The following is a 22517-nucleotide window of genomic DNA, read 5'->3' on the forward strand; positions in this document are numbered from 1 at the left end:
ATAGCTTCCGGTATCATAGCAACGCACAAGCCACCACAGTGTAACAAACTGACAGATGGGTGGTGAATACGAATATAAGGTGCTGATATTGATTGCTCAGCCACCATTTATAGAATGCTTGCCCTGTGCCAGGCACAGTGCTGGCTCTGGGAGTCAAGGATGACTGGAAGCTCAGCCCTTCCCCCAGGAGCTCACTCAGCTGTCATGCCAACAGGTCATGGCCTCAGAGCCCACAGGCCTGCCCTGACTGTTTGCTGTGGGTCTTACTTTTCTAGAACCCGGTCATCAGCCAGTTCTTCCCAACCCTCCTCCTGTGGTCATTCTCTGCCCTGCTCCCAACCATCGTCTACTACTCCACACTGCTGGAGTCTCACTGGACCAAGTGAGTGTCAGAGGGAGGCTATGGGTCCATCACCTGAGAATGAGATCTCTGAGGGGACTGGGAGCATAGCAGCGGCCTTGCTGTGAATGCTCACCTCTGACTTTCCGCAGGTCAGGGGAAAACTGGATCATGATGACCAAGGTCTACATTTTCCTGATCTTCATGGTGCTGATCCTGCCCTCTCTAGGCCTCACCAGGTACCCATCACCACCTCCAGCTCTGAATTCTGCATCAGGGCCACATCCGGAGAGCATTGTCCCCAGGAGGGTGGAAATGGACTTGGAGCCAATGCATACCCTACAACATTTCAGCCTGGCATACCCACTTTCAATGCGATTATGCTGGCCCTTTTGTTCTTCTGGAAATATGATCTTTTTTCCTTAAAAAAAAAAAACTTTTGAAAACAATACTGATCGAGGACCTTCTTTTTAGGGAGGGTCTAATCAGGGCCTCTAGGAGTCCTGGTGGCACAGTGGTTAAGTGCTAGGGCTCCTAAAAGGTCTGCAGTTCAAACCTACCAGCTACTCCATGGGAGAAAGATGTGGCAGTCTGCTTCCGTAAAGATTTGTTGTTGTTAGGTGCCATGGAGTTGGTTCCAACTCATAGTGAGCTTATGTACCACAGAACAAAACGCTGCCCAGCCCTGCGCCATGCTCACAATCCTTGTTATGCTTGAGCTCATTGTTGCAACCACTGTGTCAATCCACCTCGTTGAGGGCCTTCCTCTTTTCAGCTGACCCTGTACTTTGCCAAGCATGATGTTCTTCTCCAGGGACTGATCCTTCCTGACAACATGTCCAAAGTATGTAAGACACAGCCTTGCCATCCTTGCTTCTAAGGAGCATCCTGGTTGTACTTCTTCCAAGACAGATTTGTTTGTCCTTTTGGCAGTCCATGGTATAGTCAATATTCTTCACCAACACCACAATTCAAAGGTGCCAATTCTTCTTCGGTCTTCCCTATCCAGTGTCCAGCTTTCTCATGCATATGATGGGATTGAAAATACCATGGCTTGGGTCAGGCGCACCTAGTCTTCAAGGTGACGTTCTTGCTTTTCAACACTTTAAAGAGGTCCTTTGCGGCAGATTTGCCCCCAAAAATATGTCTTTTCATTTCTTTTTTTTTTTTTATCTTTTGATTTCTTGTCTGCTGTTTCCATGGCTGTTGATTTTGGATCCAAGTAAAATGAAATCCTTGACCATTTCAATCTTTTCTCCATTTATCATGATGTTGCTTATTGAGTTGTGAGGATTTTTGTTTTCTTTATGTTGAGTTATAATCCATACTGAAGGCTGCGGTCTTTGATCTTCATCAGTAAGGGCTTCAAGTCCTCTTTACTTTCAGCAAGCAAGGTTGCGTCATCTGCATAACGTAGGTTGTTAATGAGTCTTCCTCCAATCCTGATGCCCCGTTCTTCAGATAGTCCAGCTTCTCAGATTATTTGCTCAGCATACAGATCGAATAGGTATGGTGAAAGGATACAACCCTGATGCACACCTTTCCTGACTTTAAACCAATCAGTAACCCCTTGTTCTGTCTGAACAACTGCCTCTTGATCTATGTAAAGGTTCCTTATGAGCACAATTAAGTGTTCTGGAATTCTTATCCTTTGCAATGTTATCCATAATTTGTTATGATCCACACAGTTGAATGCCTCTGCATAGTCAATAAAACACAGGTAAACATCCTTCTGGTATTCTCTGCTTTCAGCCAGGATCCGTCTGACATCAGCAATGATATCCTTGGTTCCATGTCCTCTTCTGAAACCAGCCTGAATTTCTGGCAGTTCCCTGTCGATATACTACTGCAGCTGCTTTCGAATGATCTTCAGCAGAATTTTGCTTGCGTGCAATATTAATGGTATTGTTCGATAATTTCTGCATTCGGTTGAATCACCTTTCTTGGGAATAGTTATAAATATGGATCTCTTCCAGGTAGCTGTCTTCCAAATTTCTTAGCATAGACAAGTGAGCACTTCCAGTGCTGCATCTGTTTGTTGAAACATCTCAATTGATATTCTGTCAATTCCTGGAGCCTTTTTTTTCGCCAGTGCCTTCAGGGCAGCTTGGACTTCTTCCTTCATTGCCATGGGTTCCTGATCATATGTTACTTCCTGACATGGTTGAACGTTGACCAGTTCTTTTTGGTATAATGACTCTGTGTATTCCTTCCATCTTCCTTTGATGCTTCCTGCATTGTTAAATATTTTCACCATAGAATCCTTCACTATTGCAACTTGAGGCTTGAATTTTTTCTTCAGTTCTTTCAGATTGAGAAACGCTGAGCGTGCTCTTCCCTTTTGGTTTTCTATCTCCAGCTCTGTGCACATGTTGTCATTATAGTACTTTGCTTTGTCTTCTCAAGCCACCCCTTGAAATCTTCTGTTCAGTTATTTTACTTCATTTCTTCCTTTTGCTTTAGCTGCTTGAAGTTCATGAGCAAGTTTCAGAGTCTCCTCTGACATCCATCTTGGTATTTTCTTTCTTTCCCGTTTTTTTCAATGACCTCTTGCTTTCTTCATGTATGATGTCCTTGATGTCATCCCACAACTTGTCTGGTCTTCAGTCATTACTGTTCAACGTGTCAAATCTATTCTTGAGATGGTCTCTAAATTCAGGTGGGATATACTCAAGGTCGTACTTTGGCTCTTGTGGACTTGTTCTAATTTTCTTCAGTTTCATCTTGAACTTGCATAAGAGCAATTGATGGTCTGTTCCATAGTCGGCCCCGGCCTTGTTCTGACTGATGATATTGAGCTTTTCCATTGTCTCTTTCCACAGATATAGTCAATTTGATTCCTGTGTATTCCATCTGGCTAGGTCCATGTTATAGTTGCCGTTCATGTTGGTGGAAAGAGGTACTTCCAATGAAGAAGTCATTGGTCTTGCAAAATTCAATCATGTGATCTCTGGCATCATTTTTATCACCAAGGCCGTATTTTCCAACTACCTGTCCTTTGTTTCCGGCTTCCGCGTTGCAATCACCAGTAATTATCAATGCATCCTGATTGCATGTTTGATCAATTTCAGACTGCAGAAGCTGGTAAAAATCTTCAATTTCTTCATCTCTGGCCTTAGAGGTTGGAGTGTAAATTTGAATAATAGTCATATTAACTGGTCTTCCTTATAGGTGTATGGATATTATCCTATCCCTGACAGCGTTGTACTTCAGGATAGACCTTGAAATGTTCTTTTTGACAATGAAGGCAACACCATTCCTCTTCAAGTTGTCATTCTGGGCATAGTAGACTATATGATTGTCCGATTCAGAATGGCCTATACCAGTCCATATCAGCTCACTAATGCTAGGATATCAATGTTTATGCACTACATTTCGTTTCTGATGACTTCTAGTTTTCCTAGATTCATACTTCATGCATTACACATTCCGATTATTAATGGATGTTTGTAGCCGTTTCTTCTCATTTTAAATTGTGCCGCATCAGCAAATGAAGGTCCCGAAAGCTTGACTCCATCTACGTCATTAAGGTCAACTTTACTTTGAGGAGGCAGCTCTTCCCCAGTCATATTTTAAGTGCCTTCCAACCTGGGGGGCTCATCTTCCAGCACTATATCAGACAATGTCCCACTGCTATTCCTAAGGTTGTCACTGGCTAATTCTCTTCAGAAGTAGACTGCCAGGTCCTTCTTCCTAGTTTGTCTTAGTTTGGAAGCTCACCTGGGACCTGTCTGCCATGGGTGACCCTGCTGGTATCTGAATATCAGTGGCTTAGTTTCCAGCATCACAGCGACACACAAGCCCCCACAGTATGACAAACTGACAGACACAAAAAACCCACTGCCGTCAAGTTGATTCCGACTTGTAGTGACCCTATAGGACAGAGTAGAACTGCCCCATAGAGTTTCCGAGGAGTGCCTGGGGGATTTGAACTGCCGACCTCTTTGTTAGCAGCTGTAGCACAGACACATGGAGACTGTAAAGATTTACAGCCTTGGAAACTTTATGTAACAGTTCTACTCTGTCCTACAGAGTCACTGTGGGTTGGAATCAACTTGACAGCCGCAGGTTTCATTTGGTATTTGGTAATCAAGGCCTTGTTTATCTCAAGGAAGGACGTTTCGGTTAAAGCAGGCCCCTATATAAGTCACACTGCAGTAAATGGCGTCTTATTAGAGAACAAATGCAAATCTTGAGATTTGGCCTGTTTCTAGAGCAGGAAAAAATGGAAAAGAAAAGAAAACAAAAACAGAACCATGTGTAGTGATTGTATGGAATGCTGGAAATGAACTTTACAAATTAATTTGTCTTTCAGCCTGGATTTTTTCTTCCGGTGGCTCTTTGACAAAACTTTCTCAGAGGCCTCTGTCAGATTGGAGTAAGTATCTGCCGCGTCGTGTTGTGCAGCCGGGACCGCGTGTAAATGTCGCACAGGGGCTGGGGCTGGGGCTGCAGGGCATCGTGGGGAGTCTATGCTTCAGAACCTCCATCTTCCTCCCACAAACAGGTCTGGGGGCATCACCACCACCCTACCACTTCCTGGCTGGGCCGGGGCCCCACAGAGGCCCTGGGCCGCACCATGGGAGCTGCCCCACTTTGTGCTGCACACGCAGAAATGTAGTTAATTTTTTAGGCGAAAATTCAATTAGTGGCAGTCTTATTCATTCTTTGAACTTACTTAGTGAGAACAGAGCTGCTTGGGGAGAAAGAACTGCTGGGTCTGAGTGGTGCCAGGGAGAAGGAGAGTAATAATTAAACACCGAGACCAGAGTGACTGTCTGGTCTGGGGAGTATTTTTGCCAGGAGAATGGAGTTAAACATATTGCAGATGTGGATCCCAGTTAGTGTTTTAGGCTTGTACCACACCCACTAAAAGGAGCCCTGGTGGCTCAGAGGTTCAGTGCTAGGCTGCTAACTGAAAGGTTGGCGGTTCGAATCCACCAGCCACTCCACGGGAGAAAGATGTGGTAGTCTGCTTCTGTAAACATTTGTTGTTAGGTGCTGTCGAGTAGGCTCTGGTTCACAGTGACCCCAAGTACAACAGAACGAAATGCTACCCTGTCCTGTGCTATCCTTACAATCATTGCTTTGTTTGAGCCCATTGTTGCAGCCACTGTATCAATCCATCTCATTGAGGGTCTTCCTCTTTTTCCCTGACCCTCTGCTTTACCAAACATGATGTCCTCCTCTAGGGACTGATCCCTCCTGACAACATGTCCAAAGTATGTGAATCGAAGCCTCGCCATCCTCCTTTCTAAGGAGCATTCTGACTATACTTCTTCCAAGGCAGATTTGTTCATTCTTCTGGCAGTTCGTAGTATATTCGATATTCTTCACCAACACCATAATTCAAATGCATCAATTCTTTGGACTTCCTTGTTCAATGTCCAACTTTTGAGGCAATTGAAAATACCATGGCTTGGGTCAGGCACACCTTAGTTCTCAAAGTGACTTCTTTGCTTTTTAATATTTTAAAGAGGTCTTTTGCAGCAGATTTTCCCAATGCAATACATCATTTGATTTCTTGACTGCTGCTTCAATGGGTGTTGATTGTGGATTCAAGTAAAATGAAATCCTTGACAACTTCAATCCTTAACAACTTCAGCTGTAATGATTACAGCCTTGGAAACCCTATGGGGCAGTTTTACTTTGTCCTATAGGATTGCTATGAGTGGAATCGACTCAACGGTAATGGGTTAGTTTTTTTGACCATACCTACTTAATAGTAATAGCTATTATTTAAGTTTAGGCACATGCTAAGTGCTTTAAATGTCTTTTTCTCATTTAACCTTTACAACAAGTTATGAGGTGGTTACTATTATTATCTCCATTTTACAGATGAGGAGACTGAGGCCCAGAGATGTTGAATAACTTGCTCAAGGTTACCCAGCTAGTCAAGAGCCAGTGCTGGGGCTCAATCCAGCTCCTGTTGCACTATACTTGATGTCCTAATATGGGTCCCACTGATCAGAACTGACTCTTCCAAAGGATCGTTTATAGGGAAGGCTGGTTGTGAACCATGCTTACCTGTAAGGATGGAGTGAATAACAAAACTGGTTCTTACTGGATAAGATAATGACCTGGGAGCTGGAAACCACAGGCAGACACACACCCAACCAGCTCTTCTGTATGTTGACAGTGACTTCCAAGTGGCCACATCCAATGGTCAAGTCTCAGTCCTAGTCTTATGTGATCTATCAGCAGCATCAGACATGTTGAACCACACCTTCCTTCCTTAAATGCTGTCTTCATGTGGCTTCTGTGAGCCTCCGTCTTGGTTCTCCCACCCACTGCTTCTCCTTCTCTGCCTTCTTTCTTGTCTCCCAAGCTCTGAATGTTGGTTGCCGAGGGCCTGGACCTCAGTCCTCCATCCACCTCTATCTCTAGGTGACCTTGGCTGATCTCATAGCTTTAATACCACCTGCTACTCCTAAATTACAATACGCTGATGACTTCCACGTTTATAACGCCAGCCTGCATCACCAGACTCCTGTATCCAACTGTTTGCCCACAAATCTTATCTAGAGTTCTCATGGGCATCTCAGACTTAACCTGCCCAAAACCAAACTCCTGACTTTGATCACCAAATCTACTTCTCCCACAGCTTCCCCTGGCCCATAACTCTCTTCTTTAAGTTGCTCTGGCAAAAAAAAAAAAAAGAGAGAGAGACATTGGAGTTATTCTTGTTCTCCTGTCTTTCCTTCATACACCACACCGAATCCATCAGCAAATCTCGACAGCTCTGATACCCAGAATCCGACCGTTTCTCCTGCCTCCACCACAACCATCCTTGCTCCTGCACGGGGATGGCAGCAGTAGCTGTCTGCAGAGTCTCCTGCTCCCACCTCCCCGAGAGCGCCCTCGCCACAGTGGAGCTGCTTCTGCTCAGAGCCCTCCCACGGTCTCCTATAGGCCCACCGTGGGCCAGGCCTCTGCGCCTTTCAGCCATATTGGTGTTCTAGGGCTTCCCCAACAAAGTATCTCAAACAGGGTGCCTTAAAACAACAGAAACTTATCGTCCCACAGTTCCGGAAGCCAGAAGTCCAAAATCAAGGTGTCAGTGGAGCCTGCTGTCTCTGAAGGTTCTAGGGGAAGACCCTTCCTTGGCTCTTTCTAGCTTCTGGTGTTTGGCAGCAATCCTTGGTGTTCCTTGGCTTATAGATGTGTCACCCCAGCCTCTGCCTCTGTCTTCACATGGTCGTCTTCTCCATGTCTCTCTGTGTCTGTCCTCCTCTTTGTATAAGGACACCACTCATATTGGATTAGGACCCACCCTACTCCAGGATGACCTTCATCTTAATTTAACCGATAACATCTTTAAAGGCTCCATTTCCAAACAAGGTTACATTTACCAGTGCTGGGGTTTAGAACTTGAACTTGTCTTTTGGAGGGATGCAGTTCAACCCATAACAGTCCTACCTCTCTGTCTCTGGTCTGTCGTCTGTGGCTTCGCCTGTCCCTTTATGTTCCATGGGTCTGTTCGGCGAGCCCCCATAGGAAAAAAAAAAAATTTTTTTTTTTTTTCTAGAGCCCTCGCTTTATTGCTCCCTCTGCTTGGAGTGTGCTCCCCTGACCAGATTACTAGGTGACCGGTTCCTTAGGCACCTTCAGTGCCTTCATGTCTGCGGGAGGCTTCTCTGACCACCCCCGCATAAAACAGTAAACACTCCACCCCCACCTTATCTTTTTCTAGAGCACTTATCCCCACCCAGCATAAGGTATATTTACCTGTTCTTTTGTCTCCTTTGCCACCGTGGGTACTCTGATGGAAAAGTTGCAGGGTCAGGGGATTTGTTTCATTCCCAGTGCCTGGCACAGTGCCTGGCACATAGATGTGCCTACACATACTCACTGCCTGAAGGAGTGAATATAAAGCCACACCAGGCTTCCCTGCTGCTGCCCAGCAAGGAGCCCCCATTTTCCCTCTGGTGGGAAGGAGGAGGCTGTTGCTGGTGAGAGCCTCCCAGGCCTCGTGGCTACCGACTCACAGGCCCCTGGTTTTCCCCAGGTGTGTCTTCCTGCCTGACCAGGGCGCCTTCTTTGTGAACTACGTCATCGCCTCGGCCTTCATTGGCAATGCCATGGAGCTGCTGCGGCTGCCAGGCCTCATCCTCTATACTTTTCGCATGATCATGGCCAAGACAGCCGCTGACCGAAGGAACGTCAAGCAGGTGCCACACTGCAGCGGAGTGGGCAGGGTCTGCCTCCAGGTGCACGACTGTGCCTGGTGACTCACCCCCCAAAACACTCAGTACCTAGCCAGCACCGGGCACTGTGCTGCATGCTTCTGGGACAGGAGTGGGGAGCTGGAGGCAGGAGGAGCCACCACGTGAATGTGACACCTCTTCAAGCCATGACTCTAACTGACAGGCTGGCCACACACACATACAACCAAAATCACCAAATTCCTTTTCCATGGGTGCCAGTTTACATAACTTCTTGGGATTGCCACAGATGTCAAAGGCATTTTGGGCTTGTGACATTTGTTCCGTGATACCCTAAATTGGCTGGAAGGGGGTTCTCTTTTATTCCCCTTTGCCATTGTGGGTACTGTGGTAGCAAAGTTGCATCCTCTTATTTAGTACCTGAAACACCTGTACGAGATGGGCACTGCAGTGTCCCTGCTGCACACATGAGCAAACAGCCCCAGAGAGGCCAAGCGTTTTGCCCAGGACACACAGCTGCAAGTGGCAGAGCTGATGCTGGGTCCAACACCATAGGGGGGCCATTCTCCAGCTGTCCTCAGATAGTATCCTCAAGGAGCTCGCAGTCCTTCGGGGCAGACACGACTACCACAAGGGAAATGCTAAGAAAACATGCAATCTCCGTACCTTGTGCAATTCTGGGTGAAGCTGGCAAAGGCTTTGTGGAGGGAAAGAAAGGATCTGAAGAGGCAGGAGTGGCTGTGGGTCTCCCATTCCCAAATCCTCATCCACCCCGCTCTCCCCTTGCTACCTGAAGTACAGTGAGTGGTGTTTGGGGCAGGGGACAAGCCTGTGAGCCTCTCCCACCACCTCCTCCCAGAACCAGGCCTTCGAGTATGAGTTTGGTGCCATGTACGCGTGGATGCTGTGTGTCTTCACTGTCATTGTGGCCTACAGCATCACCTGTCCTATCATCGCGCCATTCGGTGAGTGGCCCCCTGTGGAAGGGAAGACTGCATGGAGGGGGGTGCACCAGCCAGCGGCCCTTGGGAGCTGGGCCAGGGGTAGTGGGGCAGCTGATTCCCTCAATGTCCTAGGAACAACCATCACCAGGACATTATGGAAACCTGGAAATGGTGGACATCTTATAACCACTTGGGCAAGCTACCAAAGAACCACACGTGACACCAAATTTCATTTCCAAATGAGCTCCTTCCGCTGGCCTTCCAAACGATGCCCTCTCTGTATTTCTCCTGGGCTGAGGTTCTTCCTTGCTAGAGGATCACTTCATTCTTGGTTTTTAACCCTTTGATTTTAGCAACAACTAAGGTTAGCACTGTTGCTCTGCTCTCAATCTGGCCGCTCACTGTTACACTCCATGCAGGCTGTCATGTTTAAGCCTCAGAATCCTATGAGGCAGGTCTTGTTTCTGCCCCTCTTTCACGGATGAAGAATTGAGGGGCACATGGTTAGTGAGAGATAGAGCCAGGATTTGAACTTAGGACTGCTTGACTTCAAAGGCCAAGGTCTTGATCACTACCCTAAAATAGAACATCAGGAACTGGCAGAGGAATGAAAGACTCTGGGAGGAAGCAGGATAAACTGTTGGTAGTGATAGCTGAGGTTTAGGGATAGGAGGAAGTTTTATTTTTCCCTGTATACTCTGTGGGAGTCCCTGGGTAGTGTAAACAGTTGGCCTAGGCTGCTGAAAGGTTGGAGGTTTGAGTCCACCCAGAGGTACTTGGGAAGAAAGACCTATCGATCTACTTCTGAAAGATCACAGCCATTGGAAACCCTACAGAGTGCAGTTCTACTCTGACAAGCATGGGTTGCCATGAGTCTGAGTTGAGTTTACGGCGACTGCTCTGATTCTTTTTTTTTTTTTCCTAACATTTTACTGTTGTTTCGGTGAAAGTTTACAGAGCAAATTCATTTCCCATTCAATGATTTATACACAGCTTGTTTCATGACATTAGTTGCAAACCCCTTCCTCCTGGGTTCCCGGTGTCCATATGCCCAGTTTTCCTGCCCCTAGCATCCTTCTGAACTTTGCTTTTGGGCAGATGCTGCCCTTCAGGTCTCATGTAGTTGATAGTTCTGAGGTGCACATTTTCCTCGCTGGTGTTATTATTCATTTTATAGGTCTGTCTATTGTATGATTATAATGTGATCTCTGGGGTGATTTTAGTTCCAAGTTTGAAGGATGTCTAAGGGCCATAGTCTCAGGGGTTCCACTGGTCTCTAACAGACCAGTAAGTCTGGTCTTACGCGTTTGAGTTTTGTTCTGCATTTCTCTCCCACTCTGTCCATGACCTACTGTTGTGGTCCTGGTGGAAGTGGTTTGTAGTGGTAGCTGGGCACCATCTAGTTCTTCTGGTCTTAGGCTAGTAGAGGCTGTGATTTGCTTCCGACTCTCACTCTGTTGTACTATTTTAAAAATCTACAGCATTACTTTAAAAAAAAAGAACCTGGCATAGTAGAAAAGGCAGCACCCACCTTCAGTGCCACTCCTGGGGGAAGACCCCTGGGCATCTGTTGACTGTGGTGAGGGTCGGAGGTCAGCCTGGGTAGGAAAGAAGAGGAGGATCTGGGGCTCTGGGGGAACACAGTGTGGGAGGGGCCCTGGGAGAATCTGAACCCAGGCAACTGAGTTCTTTCCTCAGAACGATCCTAGAATGTCAGTGTTCCATAGAGGCAGAATCGCAGATGCCTCTACTCCTTTGGAGTCAGAAAGAGGCCAGGAGAGAGTGAAAGAGAGAACAGACTAGCATTCAGGTTATGCATTTTGCCCAACTTGGGGTTCACGCTGTTGGATTTCCCCTCCACCTGGCCCCAGCCCCATGCACAAGTAGCCACCCACCGGAGGAAGGGGGCAGAGCAGCCCTGGTGGCCCAGCTGGGGCCTCCAGCTCACAGCCCACCTCCGCAGGCCTCGTCTACATCCTGCTCAAGCACATGGTGGACCGGCACAACCTCTACTTCATCTACCTTCCGGCCAAGCTGGAGAAGAAGATCCACTTCGCCGCCGTGAACCAGGCCTTGGCAGCTCCCATCCTGTGCCTTTTCTGGCTCTTCTTCTTCTCCTTCCTGCGCCTGGGTGAGGGGTCCAGACCTTGGCTTCACATTCCCGCATCTACACCAGCCAAGCAGATCCCTCACTACTTTAATAGCATCAACCTGGTGTCCAATCAGAATGTCGCACCTGAGGGGGAGGGCTGGTTGGGTGGGGCAGTGGACAGACCAACTCCCAAGCTAGCCAGAGTTCAACTGTAAGCTTTGTGAAAAGGCCTGGCCAATTGCCCCAGACACCCTTAGAGAGAAAACAGCCTCTTCACCAGCCTTGGTGGAGCTGAACCAGAGGAGATGGACTGATGGTCCAGATTTCTCTTTGGGGATGGTTGGTGGGCCCAGGTCCTCACACCTCAGAGTGGAGGAGGATGGGACGTGCTAGGAAGAACTGACATTCTTTTGGAAAGACAGAAAAAAGTAGAAGAACTGGGTGACTCTGCCCCAGTCAGGTTGGGGGAAGATTTCATCCTACCAAGCCCAGGCCACTGGAGACTAGAGGGACTGACCCAACAACGAAACTGGCCAATTGTCGTTGACTTGGTGTCCTGGCCCTGGTGACCTACTTCCAAAAAAATCAGCTGTTGAAAACCCTATGCAGCAAGTCAGAATTGACTTGATGGCAACTGGTTTTATTTTGTTTTTGGTGTCCCAGTTCCTGCTGGGAGCCTGGGCAAAGGTTTTGAAATCTGACCAGCTGTTCAGTGGGTCATTCTGTGCAGTCCTAGCTGTGAAGGCACCATCCCAGCTGCAGGAGTGAGGGGGTATAGGTTGTAGGCCTTCCCTTTACTTTCTTCTTGAGTGAGAAGTCACCCTCTGAGAGGAGAGGGCACCAGGTGTGGCCCACCCCTCACCAGGAGTGGCAGCCCACCCCCTACAAGGTCAGCATCCCTCTCCACTCCCAGGTCTGAAGGCCCCCGCCACTCTGTTCACCTTCCTGGTGGTGCTGCTCACCATCCTGGTCTGCCTGGCCTACACCTGCTTTGGATGCTTCAAGCACCTCAGCCCTCTGAACTATAAGGTAACCCCCTCCACCCCTGCTGGTTCACTCTGGCCCTCCTCGCTGCTTCACATATCAGCAGTCTTCTGTAGATTTTATTTGCCCACAGGATAGGTGTGGGTAGCTGGGTGCAAGGTGTAGCTTCCTCCCCCCACTTCCCTACTCCCTGTACCCCTCCCCCCCCAGTCCTCTCTGGGGCTGCTACTGAGACCTTGGTGCCAGCTGGTACTATTATTCTGGGTGTTAATCATCTGTTTGTTTGGAGGGTGTTTGTTCCGGAAGATCAGTTTTGTGTATCGTTGCAATGTTTGGCTGTTACCTGCAGACAGAAGAATCAGCAAGTGACAAAGGAAGTGAAGCCGAGGCCCCCGTGCCCCCACCATTCACAGTAAGCAACAGTTCTCACCCAAGCATCCATTTTCCTTTTTCTGGTTTTAACGGTCCTAACCAGATAAAAAAAAAAAAAAAAAAAAACCAGATAGGCCCAGGAAAACATGTTTTGATGGTCTCTTGCTGAGAGAGAAGCCCCTTGATGACATGGCAGGTGGGTTTCTGAGTTGTCAGCAGAAAGGCATCCCTAGTCCCTCTGGGTGGGGAACCTGCATATGCGAAGCCACACAGCCACTGAAGTGATAATTTGCCACCGAAGTAGGCCCTCCCCCAGTGGTTTCGGTTCCTCCTCACTTTCCTTTGCTGCATATTTAATGCATGGTGAGCCTTTGGCTTTAGTGAAGCGATGCTGTTAAGGCCCTATGGTTTGATGCAGCTTCATCACAGCCCTTCATCAGCACCTGCCTGGGTGAGGTCCTCTGATAGGCACCAAGAGGGGGTCAAACAGGCCCCCATTTTAATTCAAATGATGGAGCACTTGCTTAAAAGGAAGGCACCATGTTAGATAGATGTCTGTCTTTCTGGACCCCCCTGCTTCCAGCTCCCAGGGCGGGGCTGGGCAAGGAAAACAGAGCTGCCTACACCTGGGCCATTATCAGCAGCAGGTGTCCTTTCCAGGTGTCAGGCCCTCTTATCAGTGGCTGTCCTTGGACAAACCCCAGGAGAGAAAGTCCTCTGAAAGATTCCTTGCTGAGAGACGCGCCTGTGGCTGTGCCAGCCAGGCAGGGGGGGAGGCAGGACAGGTGGCTGATGCAATCCCTCACTTCTCAGCCGGGTCTGGGGAGGAGTGGAGCAGGCGGCAAGCCTGGGATTAGAGGAACCGGAACTTAGGTTTGTTCAGCATCTGAGAAGTTCAACTGGAAGCCCTCTGAACCTGCCCTCTGTTAGTGGAGGCTTGTTTCCCATATACAGTGAGAAATTCCCTTAGAATTCAGTGCTGAGAAATAGGTGTTTCCTTCTCTGCGATAACGAGAACGGGGGAATGATTGCCTATTGCTCTGTCTGCTAGGAAGTTCTACAGCTGGCGTGTTTGGAGTCCTGACTTCTGAGTCTCTACTGTGATTTCACTGTGTGTGTTTACAAGCAGTGTGAAAGCCTTGCTGGGAGGAGGAGGGTGACTGACGTGTGGGCAGCGGGGAGGAACGGGTACAGAGTCTCATGCCCACCCCACCAAGCACTAACTCCACCATTTGCTGGCAGCCATACGTGCCCCGGATTCTGAACAGCTTGGCCTCGGAGAAGACAGCTCTGTCCTCACAGCAGCAGCAGACATACGGTGCCATTCACAACATCAGCGGGGCTCTCCCAGGGCAGTGGTTGGCCCAGAACCCTGCAGACAGCATGGCTGCCACTGACCAGGAGGCCTGAGGGCAAGCTGCCTGGCTGGGCCAGGCTCTGGGAGCCAGATGCTGAGGAGACACAAGAGCAGGAGCACGGTCTCCGATTCCAGCCAAGTTCAGGACTTCTCTCCACTGTTTCAGGCTCCACTGCTCTAGAAATGTGGACCCAGGAAGGCCATGGGCTCAGGCCCTTGGCTAGGTGGGATGGGTTGGGATGCCAGTTAAGGGCCAGTGGGTGGCCTTTTCTGGTCACAGCAGTGGTGAAGGGTATACTCACAGCTCTGTACCTTACCTGCTCCCCTGCGGCCTGCTCATTTCCCAGGTTCCTCCCCCCTCCCCTTTGCACAGCTTCCAGCTCCTAGCTGGAATGATGTCCCCAATGATGTCCAATCTAGATCATGTGTTGGAATTTTGTCCCTCAGAGCCATTAGCTCTTGTGACTCTAGAAGGTAACAGTGAAGACTTTCTCCCTTCTAAATACTCAAACACCTTTTACATACACACACCCATGCGCACACACAGACACATCCGATAACCAAAGAGCCTGCAGCAGGCCCGGGTCTGAGATGGGGTGCAAATGGGAGCCCAGGTTCAGTTCAGCTCACCCCTCCTTGTATTAAGTTGTTCATCCATCCTCCCACCCCCAGCAGTGTTGGCCCCTTGAAGCTGCTCCCAGGCATCAGCTGTGGGGAGCAGGGAGGAGATGGGATGGTGCTGGCTGCAGCAGGCTCAGCCAGCTGAGCACACACTCTGCATCCTGCTATCTCGTCCTTGCGTGGGGTTCTTGTACCATGTTGCCAGTGATGCTATGGCTGGATCAGGGTCACCCACAGCAGTCAGGGATAATGAGGATTATTAATAAAGTGTCCATTTGGACAGGTTGCTGAGACCCAGACTCTTCTGCCTTTTTAGGGCTGAGGGTGAGGGGCTCAGCCTCCACTCAGCCCTCGATCCTGTCTGCGTCCTTCAGAAGGGGTGGAACAGCTCTCAGGGGAGGACAGTGTGGACAAGTGTGGGGCTGGACACCAGCCCAGGGCAGAAGAGAGGAGGAGGTAGGTGTGTCTGGGCTGGGTGCAGGACTGTTCTCTTAAACTGTGATGCTGGCAGGAAGGAGCAGCAGCCCTTTGCCCTTTCTCCTTCTATGGGGCTGGGACCCAACTCTGGACTTGTTACGCTTCCTCGCTCCTGCCTCCAGGTGGCGCCAGAGGCCAAGTCGGTGTGTCGTGGGTGGGCGGGGCCGCTCGAGGATTCTGGAGCCTGACAGCGGCGGGGCCTGGGCGGCCCCCCATCAGCCCCGTGGCCGAGCCGGGGTTTCGGAGGCGAGGCGTAAAGCGGGGCCCTTCTCACAGCTGCGCCCCCCTTAATTCTCCGTGCTGGCCTATCCTCGGCGCTCACGCCGGCTTGCCTCTTCTGCCCCGCGCTCTGGGATGGGGTGGAGGCGGGGTTCGTCTTTTGGGGCGGCCCAGCCTCCTGCACCGGGGTTCCCGCGCAGCGTGGGCTCGGTTAGCGGCCTCTCTTTCCCTTCCCAGGAGGAGGGGCGGCAGAGGGCCCGGTGGGACCCCCTCCCCAACACAGGCTGCAGAGCTGCCGTCCCCGCGCTGGAAGCGGAACCTGCTCTGGGGTCAGGGACTCGCGTGTTACTCAGACGTAAAATCGTTTATTATCAAAGCCACGTTTTCTCCCACGTGGGGGTGGGGGGCATGGAGCTGAGCTTGGGGTCCCAGCGTGGGCGGGGAAGGACACAAATTCAATCCTCAGGAAAGGGGCATCTTTGCCAAGAAAAGGAGGCCACTACTCCCTGCCAGCCCCACTCCCCGGGGCCCAGGGAGGACGGGGGCTGCTCCGAGGAGAGCTGGCGCCAGGAGGCTGGGGCTTCGGTGCCAAAGGGCAGGGTGGCAGCGAGGGCCGGGGCTGCCTCGGGGGCGACTGCCAGTCCCCGCGGGCGTCACTGCCGCTCCACCTGCTCCACGAATTTGCGGATGTCCTTGGCGAGCAGCTCTGGCTCCTCAAAGGCAGCGAAGTGGCCCCCGCGGGGCATGTAGGAATAGGAGAGCAGTTTTGGGTACTTGAACCTCACCAGCTTTTCCGGGACGTGGATTAGCTCGTCAGGGAAGGCGGCAAAGCCGGTGGGCACGTGGACCTTCATCCTGGGGAGGGGGGCAGAGATCCCATTGGGGGAGAGGCTGGCCCCATTCCTCTCTGTTGCCCAGAGCATGGGTCCAGGGGCCTGGGGGAGGGGGTCAGCTCACCCACCCACCGAGACCTTCAGAGCCATAAAGAAAAGGACCGACCCAGGGCTTTAACGGCTTTTCCCAGCCTACCCCCTCAATTCCAGCCCACTAAGGGGCCTCTCTTTTCTGGGAGGAGTGGCTGAGAACATAGCTGAGAGCCAGGGTGGGACAGCCTCCAGCTGCCCACCTTTGCTCCCCCTTCCCTTCACTGTTGCCTGAGGGTCTCCATGTGAGATTTGGAAACCAGCTGGCCCCAGCAGGGTGCCGGGGACATCCCGGAACTATCAGTGCCACATCAGGTCAGCACCCTGGCCCCAGGGGAGCCCTAGGGACATCTAGGGACCGGCTCGGTGTGCTCTAGGAGCCAACTGGAAAGGCATGGGCATTTCAGCCAGCATCCTGACTAAATAGTGTTCTTATCCAGGCACCCAGTGCATACCGTGGGTGGCAGCTGGGCCAGACTGTGCTTTTCCTACCACAATGCCCCTCCTGTGCTCAAGACTGGTGTTCCCCTGCTCCCTGCCTCAGAGGCCCCCACTCCAGACTCCAACCAGGCTCACCTCTCATGCCTGTGGACGTTCAAACCCTTCCCCAGGTTCTCCTTGTAGTAGCGCTGGGAGGAGACTATGGTCCCAGTTGTCCAGTAGAGCATGATGTTGGTCAGCAGGTCATCCAGGGAGAACTTCCTGGCAAGTGGCACAGGAAGCCCTGCTCAGTACCACTTACACAAATGGGAGCTGCCACTCAGCATCGGCCAGGCGCTGTGCTCTGTGGTTCCACCCTCATGACATCACTGTGAGACTGGTGCTGTCATGCCATTCCACAGACAGGCTCGGAACCTGCCCTGGGTCACCAGCTACTCATGTGATGGTGACAGGACATACAGGGTGCTTACCATGTATGAGGCAGGCACTGTTGTAAGCTCTTTATGTGGACTAATTCATTTATTCCTCTCAGCAACCTATGGGACGTTGGTACTACCATTACCTCCATTTTGCTGATAAACGGAAAATCCAGATTCAAACTTAGGCACTTTGGGTTCAGGACTCATGTTCCTAACTATGGTTGCTAAACTGTGTCACCCCTCCCTACCCCCATGACTCCCCTCATAGTGGGTCCCTCTACAGAGGCCTGGTTCCAGATTTCTCTAGAGCACTGAATTTCACACTCCTCAGAATCCTATGGGATTTCTAGCACTTATTAGAGGTTGTCTGGATGAGCTCCTGGGAGCAGGCATGAGGCCTGGCTTCTGTGTTCCCCAGAGCCCACCATTGCTGGAGGCAATGAACAGAAAGGGCCAGAAGTCTAGGGACCCACATCTGGCCTCAGCCATGTCACTAAGGAGCACGGGGACTCTGGCGATTGTTTACCCCGCCTGTGCCCCAGTTTCTCTTCTTGTAAAACTAGGATTAGTAACACTTGGAAAGCATGTGGGACTTTTCTAAAGAAAAAGTGCTCTACAAAACCCAGGACCATTAATAACAGCCTGTTCAGCCAGAAAGCTGACATTGCCAAATTTACCTCTGTTAAAAGGGTACTGTGGTACTATTCATTTGCTAAGAAAGCACCTTTTGAGCCCTTACTGTGTGCCAGGTGCTGAGCTAGGTATTGAGGATCCAAAGGTAAGTCAGGCTGGGTGCCTGCCTAGAGGAGCATGTGGCCCAGCAGGGAGACCGAGCATAAGCCACTGGCTGTACTGGTAGAGGTGGGGGTAGGTACGCACAAGAACAAATTCGGCCTGGACTGAGGGAGAAGTCAGGGAAGGCTTCTCAGAGGAGGTGACCTTTGCACTGGCTCTTTAAAGGAAAGTAAATTGGGGGGAAGGGTGTCAGAACATGAGCATGTGCAAAAGGCACAAAGGCTGAGTGTAGAAGGCAGGTTCATGGACTGGACCGGCTAAAGCCCAGGAAGTAGAGAGGGCAGGGGTGGAGAGAGCTAAAGCCCAGGAAGTAGAGAGGGTCGGGGTGGAGAGAGTGGCTCGGTCTCTGAGCATCTGAAACACCATGTTAACTCTGCTGGTTGGCTACTACTGAGAGCAAGCTGTGTGTTCAAGGGAAAGCAGTAAGACGGCTATCCAGGATTTTTTTTTTGGGTGTACCTGTTGCTCTTGGGCCCAGGCTCTGTGCTAGACCCATACTGTCCCAGAGGTGCCCCCTCATGTCACTGCTGCCTGAAGGAAAAGGGCATTTGCTGCCCACCCCCTCCACACACACACCTTGCTCTTCAGCGCTAGGGTAGTCAGTCTTATCTATTCAGTTTGGTGAGTTTCCTTGTTTGCTTCAGCTATTTACATGCCGTTGATCAATCCCATGTTATCCTCACAACCATGTTTTTAAAGAATGCTCAATTCACCTTTGCCCTGTGTCATGGATTGAGTTATGTCCCCCCAAAAAATATGTGTATCAACTTGGTTAGGCCATGATTCCCAGTATTCTGTGGTTGTCCTCCATTTTGTGATTGTAATTTTATGTTAAAGAGGATCAGGGTGGGATTGTAATACCCTTAACCAGTCACATCCCTGATCCAATGTAAAGGGAGTTTCCCTGGGGTGTGGCCTGCAGCACCTTTTATTTCTCAAGAGATAAAAGGAAAGGGAAGGAAGCAGAGAGTTGGGGATCTCATACCACCAAGAATGCAGCACCAGGAGCAAAGCCTGTCCTTTGGACCCGCGGTCCCTGAGCCTGAGAAGCTCCTCGTCCAGGGGAAGATTGAGGACAAGGACCTTCTTCCAGAGCTGACAGAGAATCTTCCCCTGGAGCTGATGTCCTGAATTTGGACTTTTAGCCTACTTTACTGTGAGAAAATAAACTTCTCTTTGTTAAAGCCATCCACTACTGGATGACTAAGACACCCTGCTTTCTGTTACAGCAGCACTAGATGACTAAGACACCCTGTTTTCAAGGAATGCAGCTGGATGTAGGAGTAGAGAGAGGTGGGGTAGAGAGAAAGGCACTAATATGGAATCTGAAAACATGAGGAATTGTTGTGAAAAGAGGCTTCCTGGGAATGAAGAAGATATTCACAAGATAGCGTCACAGGCAGGAGTATATTCTTCTTGTGTCCTCAGTTCCTCCTCACCAAAGCTCTGGATGTCCAGCAATAGCTGTTCACAGCACAGCAGAGAGAAAGTAGATGGCTTTTAAACACAATTTTGATGATAGAATGAAAACCGTCACTGAAAACTTAATAGTTACAACAAACATTTCAATCCTGTGGACTGGCTTTCAGCGAGCTGGCCTGCTTCCATTTGCCTTGGCCCCTGACCACAGCTGGAAAACTACCAAAATAACCATCTTCCATCCTACTGCAGTGAGAGGGATCTTTCTAGAACACAAACCTGATCTTGCCTGTGCCCTGCTCAAAGCTTTGGTTCTCCTGGTAGTCCAGCAGCTGTAAGAGGTGGTATGGGAGGGCCTCACGTCTGGTGGCTGCTCCCCATATTTGTGTGCAAGGAGCAGGGCCAAGCCTCTGCCAGGATGGTCCTAATGGAGAGCCACTGACCCATGAGTCCTGCCAGACGTGGGGTGGGAAACAGGTCCCTGGGTAAAGGCTTGCAAGGCTCTTGGAAGACCTGTCTATAAGAATGAGTTCACGGTCTGGCCCTGCTCTAGCCTCTGTGCAAGTTCAAGCGCATCCCACATTTTAATCCAGTCTTTGCTTCTGCTGTTCCCTCTGCCTGTATTTCCTTCTCTCACCTTCTCCATGTGGCAAACTCCTATTCATCCTTCAAGGCCCAGATAGATTCTCCCAGTCATTTCTCCTCCCTGTCCTTAGACTAATCAAGTTCTCCATCCTCTAGACTCCCATAGTCCTTTGCATGTGTCTGTATTCTAGAACTCATTCATTCAACAAATATTTATTGAGCACCTACTACATGCCCAGCACTGTTCTAGGTGATTACAGCAGGGCCAAGACAGAGCACCTCCCCTAAGGCAGGGATCCCTTTCCTTTCACTCTCTCCCGACCCCAGCACTGGGTGTGGCGCTGTGTGAGTCACTGAAGGAATAAAGAAAGAGATAGGCCTGGAGAAGGCGGTTCAGAGGCAACCTTGATGGAGCCTGAGGTTGGCCAGGGACCTGGGAGTCCCTGGTCTACGGAGCCTGCAGCCTTCTAAGACTCTGGGAGATGGGACAGCCCAAGTCTTCCTGCCAGCCACACTTGGGATCGGCTTGCAGAGTCCTAGGGGCCCAGGAGGGTGAGGCCCAGGCTCTAGAAGGGTACTCACCGCCCTCAGAGCTCCCAGATCTCAGGAGGCAGCTGTTTAGCCGACGGAGCGTAGGCAATCGCAAGTCCTATGTCCTGTTCCTGACCACCCTGCTGTGAGGCTCAGAGCAGGGCACTAGACCTCTCTGTGCCTTAGCTTCCTTATCCACAAGACAAGGCTAAGTGATGGGTCAGTTGAAAATAGATGGGACTTGCCAATCCATCCCCCAAGTCCGCCCACCCCAACCCAGGTAAAACAACCAGAGATGAGACGAAGAGGACAGTAATATGTGAAGAAGGTGGTTGCTGGGATGGGGGCCCAACGGCAGCGGCCAGTGGGGTCTCACCTCTCCAAGCCTCCATCTTCCAGGTTCCGGAATTCCGAATTGGTCCAGGTGGAGAACTTCTCCAGAATATAGGCAGCCAGCCCCACAGGGGAGTCATTCAGAGCACAGCCTAGGTGGGAAGGAGGAAGGGAGGGCCTCAGGCTTGATAGCCAGGCATCCCATCAGGACTCAGGTGTGGTCCTGGCCCCACACAGTGAGCCGTGGACAGGAAGCCACATTTACTCTGTCCTAAATCTTGGGGTGCTCATGTACCTCACTTCCTTAACCCTCAGCCTCGGGACCCTCATCGTGAGGCCCAAATGAGACATATACATGAATGCTATTTTTGAAAAGGGTTTTCGTGGCTGTTGGTTTTTTGTTTTTGGTCTGCATGCTATAATTAGTGAAAAATGAGAAACAACCTGAAGTCCAAATTAGGGTATCAGTTAAAAATAAATACTGATACTGATTAGTGGTGCCAGGGGCAGGTAGAATGGAGGGGAAGCAGAGTAACTGTTTAGGGGACACTGAGCTTCTGCTAAGGGTGATGGAAAATTCTGGAAACAGATAATGGTGATGGTTGAAAACATGCTGAATGCAATTAACGTTAATGAATTATACTTGTAAAAAATGCTAAAATGGAAAATGTGTTACATATATATTTACAATAAATAAATAAATATACCTATAAGCTAAAATAGTGTGCAGTCATTAAATGGCTAGGGCAACAACACAGGTAAATCTCACAAACATAATATGAGGAAAAGCGGCCAGACTCGAAAGAATACACACTCTGATTCCATCCATATAAAGTATAAAAGCAGACAAAAGCAATCTATCTCTTAGAAGTTGAGAGAATGGTTCACCTTGAGTGGGAAGCACGCCTGGAGAGCACAAGGGGGGCTTCTGGGATACTGGGGTCATGTTCTGTTTCCTGATGTGACCGCTGGTTACACGGGCATATTCCATTCGTGAAAATTCATCAACCAAAAAGCTAGCAAGTTCTTTTGAAGACTGGGAAGGGGACAGAGGGCTGGGAAAGGTGGGGAATTATAGGTGATAGACTTTGGATTTGTGGGGTTTTTTTTTTGTATTTTTCTATTTCTTGACAATGAACATGGATTACTTTTATAATCAAAGACTGGTTTTATCAAGTGTTATTATTATTATGGGCTGTCTCACATATGTGAGCATGGGACTATGGTGAAAATTGTAAAAAGTTTTAAAATGGACCGAAGGGGAATCCTTTCAGTGGAATTCTGAGTTTTCTAGTGGACCCTAATGCGGCCTTCTGATTATACTGGGGTCCCATCTTCCTTTGTCTTAGAGCTATTTTACAGCTCTGTGAATCATGGAAAACTGCTAGTAACGCATATGATTCTTGTTCCTTCAGTGGAGATGTAATTGAGTCTTACCCTGTGGATTTGGACCAGTTCTGAATCTGTTAGCAAACTGACTTCGGTGTTCCTAATTGCCTT

General features: G+C 49.7%; 2 protein-coding genes across 23 annotated transcripts in view; one reads left to right on the forward strand and one right to left on the reverse strand.

Annotated features, from left to right (window-relative positions):
- The window catches only part of TMEM63A (transmembrane protein 63A), a 47755-nt gene extending 32232 nt beyond the window's left edge, over positions 1-15523 (forward strand). For 2 of the 19 annotated variants that reach the window (XM_064276801.1, XM_064276800.1), the window contains 9 exons: positions 276-382; positions 493-579; positions 4656-4718; positions 8349-8511; positions 9365-9470; positions 11413-11580; positions 12455-12570; positions 12815-12937; positions 14140-15504. In XM_064276801.1, coding sequence (XP_064132871.1) covers positions 276-382; positions 493-579; positions 4656-4718; positions 8349-8511; positions 9365-9470; positions 11413-11580; positions 12455-12570; positions 12815-12937; positions 14140-14307 — 1101 coding nt within the window. In that variant the 3' untranslated portion in view covers positions 14308-15504. Of the gene's footprint in view, positions 1-275; positions 383-492; positions 580-4655; positions 4719-8348; positions 8512-9364; positions 9471-11412; positions 11581-12454; positions 12571-12814; positions 12938-14139 lie in introns of those variants that run through there. The other 17 variants (XM_064276809.1, XM_064276817.1, XM_064276802.1 and 14 more) reach the window with 13 other exon arrangements.
- Positions 15524-15738: 215 nt separating this feature from the next.
- Positions 15739-22517, reverse strand: part of EPHX1 (epoxide hydrolase 1) — a 79444-nt gene continuing 72665 nt past the window's right edge. For 3 of the 4 annotated variants that reach the window (XM_064276818.1, XM_064276820.1, XM_010591069.3), the window contains 3 exons: positions 21061-21169; positions 17071-17196; positions 15740-16426 (listed from right to left, as the gene is read on the reverse strand). In XM_064276818.1, the coding sequence (XP_064132888.1) occupies positions 16225-16426; positions 17071-17196; positions 21061-21169 (437 nt within the window). In that variant the 3' untranslated portion in view covers positions 15740-16224. Of the gene's footprint in view, positions 16427-17070; positions 17197-21060; positions 21170-22517 lie in introns of all 4 variants that reach the window. The other variant, XM_003410934.4, reaches the window with a different exon arrangement.

This window comes from Loxodonta africana, chromosome 25 (assembly GCF_030014295.1).
Source record: "Loxodonta africana isolate mLoxAfr1 chromosome 25, mLoxAfr1.hap2, whole genome shotgun sequence".
Taxonomy (NCBI): Eukaryota; Metazoa; Chordata; class Mammalia; order Proboscidea; family Elephantidae; genus Loxodonta; species Loxodonta africana.